At 44.4% G+C, this 6,428-nt stretch overlaps 1 protein-coding gene across 1 annotated transcript in view; it reads left to right on the top strand.

Annotated features, from left to right (window-relative positions):
- LOC123974596 (IQ motif and SEC7 domain-containing protein 2-like) overlaps positions 1 to 6,428 on the top strand; it is a 138,638-nt gene that overhangs the window by 110,732 nt on the left and 21,478 nt on the right. Inside the window, exons 3-7 of the mRNA XM_046055414.1 lie at positions 1,855 to 2,023; positions 2,748 to 2,915; positions 4,077 to 4,250; positions 4,375 to 4,470; positions 5,795 to 6,420. Of these exons, the coding sequence (XP_045911370.1) occupies positions 1,855 to 2,023; positions 2,748 to 2,915; positions 4,077 to 4,250; positions 4,375 to 4,470; positions 5,795 to 6,420 (1,233 nt within the window). The remainder of the gene's footprint in view (positions 1 to 1,854; positions 2,024 to 2,747; positions 2,916 to 4,076; positions 4,251 to 4,374; positions 4,471 to 5,794; positions 6,421 to 6,428) is intronic.

Genomic DNA, 6,428 nt, shown 5'->3' with positions numbered 1-6,428 from the left:
ATAGTCTGGTGTGGTTCAGTTCAATCTGGATTGTTCAGCTCCTGCTTGGTCTTGTTTACTTTGGTTTAGTCCTCTTGGTCTTGTATGGTCCAATTGACTCTGCTATGGGGGTATTTCCGGTCCTGTTTATTCTGGTTTGTTCCACTTTAGTTTGGCTTGTTCTTGTTCTAGATTTTTCCAAGGATAGTCTGGTTTGGTTCAGTTCAATCTGGATTGTTCAGGTCCTGCTTGGTCTTGTTTACTTTGGTTTAGTCCTCTTGGTCTTGTATGGTCCAATTGACAATGCTATTGGGGTATTTCTGATTTTGTTTAATCTGGTTTGTTCCACTTTAGTTTGGCTTGTTCTTGTTCTAGATTTTTCCAAGGATAGTCTGGTTTGGTTCAGTTCAATCTGGATTGTTCAGCTCCTGCTTGGTCTTGTTCACTTTGGTTTAGTCCTCTTGGTCTTGTATGGTCCAATTGACTCTGCTATGGGGGTATTTCCGGTCCTGTTTATTCTGGTTTGTACCACTTTAGTTTGGCTTGTTCTTGTTCTAGATTTTTCCAAGGATAGTCTGGTTTGGTTCAGTTCAATCTGGATTGTTCAGGTCCTGCTTGGTCTTGTTTACTTTGGTTTAGTCCTCTTGGTCTTGTATGGCCCAATTGACAATGCTATGGGGGTATTTCCGGTCCTGTTTAATCTGGTTTGTTCCACTTTAGTTTGGCTTGTCCTTGTTCTAGATTTTTCCAAGGATAGTCTGGTTTGGTTCAGTTCAATCTGGATTGTTCAGCTCCTGCTTGGTCTTGTTTACTTTGGTTTAGTCCTCTTGGTCTTGTATGGTCCAATTGACTCTGCTATGGGGGTATTTCTGGTTTGTTTATTCTGGTTTGTTCCACTTTAGTTTGGCTTGTTCTTGTTCTAGATTTTCCCAAGGATAGTCTGTTTCAGTGCAGTTTGGTCTAGTGCAATCTGGATTGTTCAGGTCTTGTTTACTTTAGTTTAGTCCACTTGATCCCATGTGGTCCACATTAGTCTGTTTTTTCTGGTTTTGTTTATTCTGGGTTGTTCCACTTTTTGGTGGTTGTTTATTCTGGGTTGTTCCTCTTTAGTTTGACTTGTTCAAGATAATCTGATTTGTCCAATGTTAGTCTGGTTTAGTCCAGTTCAGTCTGGATTCTTCAGGTCATGCTTGTTTTTGTTTGCCTTGGTCTGGTCCACTTGGTCTTATATGGCCAAAATTACTCTGCTATGGGGGTACTTCTGGTTCTGCTTATTCTGGTTTGTTCCATTGTAGTTTGGCTTGTTCTATATAGTCTGCTTTGCCCGAGGTTAGTCTGGTTTAGTCCAGTTCAATGGTTAGTTCTGGTTTTATTGATTTGGTCCAATTTAGTCTTGTTTGTTTCAGTTCCAGTTGGTCTGGTTTGTACATTTTCTCCTGTTTGTTCTTGTTCAATCTGTTTTTTGGGGGGGGTTTAGTCTGGTTCATTCCAGTTTGGTCTTGTTTGGTCCAGTTGGTCTGGTCCACTTTAGTCCTGTTTTGGTTTATCTGTTATTTCTTGCTTGCTTCAGACCCGCTTAGTGCACTTTGTTGATCTGGTTTGTTCCGGAATATCTGTTTTAGTCCATTATAGTCTGGGTTGTTCCTTTTAGACTTATTTGGCCCAGAGAAGGTTCGGTCCAATATAGTCTGCTTTAGTCCAGTTTGGTCTGGTTTGATTTGGTCAGTTGAATGTTTTCCTTGGTCTTTATTGTCAAATATTTTCAGTTAAGATCTGATTGTATTGTTTTTTATTTCAAATCTACAGAGCCTTTTCTCGACATGATCAACATTAGCAGATGGATAACCCTCCCCTCTCTCTCTCTCTCTCTCTCAGTGTGGAGGGCGATCCTCAGTGTCCAGAGGCGCTCACTTTTTCTGATTCGTCCTTTGGCCATCCGCCTCCCTTTCATCGCTATACCAACAGCCCCCTCACCAGCCCCTGCGACCCCTACAGCTCCCCCTCCACCAGCGGGCCCCTGGGAGCCTCCCACACGCACACACAGGTACTAACCCCAAGAACATAACAATAAAAGTAATAAACAACAGCAGGTGTGCAGCCATTGAAGTTGTCTGTTTGGAACGTATCGCCATGTTGAAACTTAAATTATGTTCAAGCTGGATTAGTTTTAGGAATTTTGCCGTAGCGTTACTAGAATTGTTTTGTTAGAAAAATACACGATTTCTGATTCCCAAGATATTCCGGGGATGAAGTTCTAACCCCACGTACACTTAGCTGAATCAGATAGATGTCTGATATTAAAAAGTTTCAGTACAAAAAGGAAGTATCATAGACTGATATGACTGAAATATGCTCGTTTGAACCACATCAATACATTTGTGTTTGCCAGGACACATGTCTGATTGTATTTGTCTTGGTTTTTCCAGCCTACATACAAATAAGGGTAAGCACCACTCCAGAAGGAGGTTGTAGCGCAGCTAAAGCTGTTTGGTAGAAGAAGAATAACTTAGATAAGATTGACAGACAATGATGGTAAGCATGCTAACTAATGACCTGGCCATTTTTGTTTGTGAGGTCAGTGTGAACCCAGTAGGATGCAACAGAGGTGGGAACGTAATTAAGTATGTTTAGTCAGGTAATTTGCAGTTTACAGTTTAATGGAGCTTAACTTATGTTTTTCTGTCTTTTCAAATATCTAAATCAATACTGATTACCTCTCTCTCTCCTTCTCTCTCTCTTGCTCTATCTCCTCTTGTCTCCTCCTCCAGGGTAGCTCTCCCATCTCTCCCCCCAGCCCGGCTAGCCTTGCCTGGGCTCAGCGCAGCCGACACCAGCCGGCCAGCCTGGCGCTCCGCAAGCAAGAGGAGGAGGAGAGCAAACGCTGCAAGGCTCTATCCGACAGCTATGAGCTCTCTACAGACCTCCAGGACAAGAAGGTACAATGCTTAAACCTCGCAGATCACCTGTTTAAGCACATCGCTAAGCAAATACGGACTTATGGACAGTTCATATTGAAGTTGAATTAAGCCTAAAAAAACAAAGCAACACACACCAGCAGCACACAATGCATGTCAGAACCCACACCTATTGTCTCACACACACACATCATCGTGTGTTGACTCACAGCGTGTCAGGATATGCCTGTCCTATTTCCCAGCATTGATGCGCTTCAACACAGTTCACATTAGATTCCCACCTCGGTGCATCCCAGTTTCTGTAATCTTTCACTACTTCTGTCTCTATGTTGTGTCCAGGATTTTCTACAGACAACAAATTTCATGCCTTGTAAGATGTGATGCAACAAAATGCGATGTGTTTTGTGTTTTGAAAGTTCAAGTGGTTTTCTAACAGTTACAAAAATTGTGTGTCCAGTGGGCTTGAAGTAACCTAATAATAAATAAATGAAAATAAATAACGTGAACATTTTATAGGGAACTGCAGCTTTAGTGTGTCATAAGATCCGTGTGTTTTGTTGACATAATATATTTTTAATTGATAAACATTGTTGACAAAAACAACAATGACTAACAAAGAGAAAGACAGATTTCTGCCTCCAGGTATGTATCTTGTTCTAAATTACTGCTTCAGCTTGAATTGTGGAAGTACAGAAACTAGTGGATCCCTAGGACATTACAGAAATAAATTATGAAGATAAAAATGTTCATGTTTGTAAAGCCTGAAAAAGACAGACTGCAACCGAGAAGAAATAACATCTCGTTTTCTCATGTAGAAATCACTTAGGAACCATAAGTTTATATTTTAATGTCACTTACTCTGTACTATTACTATACTGGAGAATCCATTATACTTAATATAAAGGGAGCTTAGTGGAAAGTGAGGCAAAATGTAAAATGCTCAGAGCCAAAGATACATATAAAAAATAAAATACAAAATATTATGTAAATATAAAATACATGATATTGTACACATTACTATATTAGTTCCAGCTCTCAACAGTACGAGCTTTCCATAGGCGTCTAGGACTATGAGAGTACTTCCAGGTATTATCCCTAAAATTACTTCTTCTTCAGCTACGTGATAAGCTACAGAGCCTGTCCTCCCTTCCCTGATTGGTTCCCTGTGTTTGATGGTGATAGGTGGAGATGCTGGAGAGGAAGTACGGGGGCCAGTTTGTGTCCCGACGGGCGGCGAGAACGATCCAAACGGCGTTCAGGCAGTACCGCATGAACAAAAACTTTGAGAGGCTTCGCAGCTCCGCCTCGGAGAGCAGGATGACGCGCCGCATCATCCTGTCCAACATGAGGATGCAGGTACACACGTGTACACGCTGTGTATCTACTGTGTATATATATATATATATATATATATATATTTACAGTGCATGTAAGCAAGAAGTGCAAATGTGCGTGTTCCTCTTTTCTTGGGTGGGTCCAGTACTCTTTTGATGACCGTCAGCAGCAGGGTCAGGGGTCAGCAGGTCAGCAAGGGTCAGACGACGCAGGAGACATGGACGACTCCTTCTCTAAGCAGGTAAACACACTCAGCACTGACATCAGCTAAACAGCGGAAGACAGTTGGCATGAAGGATGTACATGCACGTGTGTGTGTGTGTGTGTGTGTGTGGACATTGCAGCAGCTGCTTTACTGTAAATCCTCAAATTAAAGCTGGTATTCAGGTGATACTGTCTGATTCCACCGGATGATACCAGCTCAACTCACCTCGACGATCCTCGTTTTTTTTGCATCACCTCCGTCGAGATTCCAAGTGAGCTGAAGCGAAGGTGACGTGAAAAGACTGCAGACTGCTGACTGGGCAGAGAAACTATTCCCTGCATCATCATGGCTCAAATGCAGACGGTGTGTCGTGAACAAACAGTTTAGATTGCGAGATAACTTTAACAATACTTTCTATTATTTTATTACTTTATTATTATGGCAACCCGCAATATCAACTCCGGGTGAGGTCAAATGAAGAGGTGCAGGTGTCGCGTTGAAGATGACGTCACAGCGGTATTGTTCGACCTCGCTATGACGACCAGCAAAACTCAGAGTACTCAGAGTACGCTATATCTGCAATGCAAAATGGAGGACAGGGCACCAAAAGTGCGGCGAGTAGAGGCGAGGCGAGTTGAGCTGGTACCAGCAATGGGTAAGCGCCAAATTCTACAGATTTTAGCATAAAATATCAACTGTTACGAGTCGGCTCGTGTGGGAAAGGGAAGCGACATAAACCAGAATTTATTAAGTTATTTATTCGCAGGATTCATACAAAGAACAGAAAACGGGCTGGCGGGTGCAGGTTAAAGCAATGAACCGAGAGATTAACCACACACTGCTCTGAAAACAAAATAAAACAAAAACTCTCTGACTTGCTGAACTATAACCAAACATAAGGAGAGCAGCATCCTCTAAGCCTAATGTCTCTAAACATAAAGTTAAACTACAGGTGTTTGTCTTTGCCCGATTTCATGCACAAACTCACAGTTTAAGGCAACACGGCTAATACTGGTAGATTTTAAACTACTTCAAACAATATATAACTTAACCACAATGTTACTACAGAAAACATCACGACCACTAGTATACAGCGAAAGACAAACGAGGCGAGCCGATCAGGGAGATGGTCTGGATGACGGTAGAGGATTGGAGGAGATAGAGAGACCCCGCACCAATCAGATCAGGGGTCAGACATCCTGCTTAACATGACATACAGCGGCACTGTTGTACTGATGGAAGACAAACAAAAAAAGGCCGGTCTCTGACGAAAGCCTGGTTCTCTCTGCAGTTTGAGAATTTACGATATGTGAATGTGTACATGTCTGCGTTTATGTTATGCCTCTGTGTCGGACTGCAGGTGAAGTCCTTGGCCGACTCCATGGACGACTCCCTCACCTGCCAGTCCGGTCGTGAAGACTCGCAGGACGCAGGAGGGGAGGGAGAGGAGGACGAGGAGGAGGACGAGGAGGAGGGAGACGAAGAAGAGGAAGAGGAAGAGGAGGAGGAGGAAGAGGAAGACGAGGACGAAGATTACAGAGAGTGTGCGTGGCGCAGCGCCAACCCATCCTCCCGACGCTTGGCAGGCCGGGTGGGAGGGAGAGGTGTGGGAGGAGGTGCCGCCATGCACGAGGACAGCACCGCCACCTCCTTCAGCGATGTCACCCTCTACATGGACGAGGGCTGCCTCCCCTCCTCGCCGCTCTCCCGCCCGCCATCCTCGCCGCTCTCCCGCCCCGCCTCCAGCTCCGACACAGAGTACTGGGGAGGAGGAGGAGGAGGGGGAGGCGGTGTAGGGGTGAGGGAGGACAGTAGAGAGACAGAGGGAGGCAGCAGCGCCAGCCGAAGGAGCAGCACCCCCTGCACAGAGTGTCGAGGGGAGTACAGAGGGAGAGCAGGAGGAGGAGGAGGAGGAGGAGGAGGAGCGCACCTCCCTGTCCTGACTGTTGAACCACCCAGTGACAGCTCAGTGGACATGAGTGACAGGTCAGCAC

Source organism: Micropterus dolomieu, linkage group LG08 (genome assembly GCF_021292245.1).
Source record: "Micropterus dolomieu isolate WLL.071019.BEF.003 ecotype Adirondacks linkage group LG08, ASM2129224v1, whole genome shotgun sequence".
In the NCBI taxonomy this organism is placed as follows: Eukaryota; Metazoa; Chordata; class Actinopteri; order Centrarchiformes; family Centrarchidae; genus Micropterus; species Micropterus dolomieu.
This window is presented reverse-complemented; position numbering and strand designations above follow the sequence as displayed.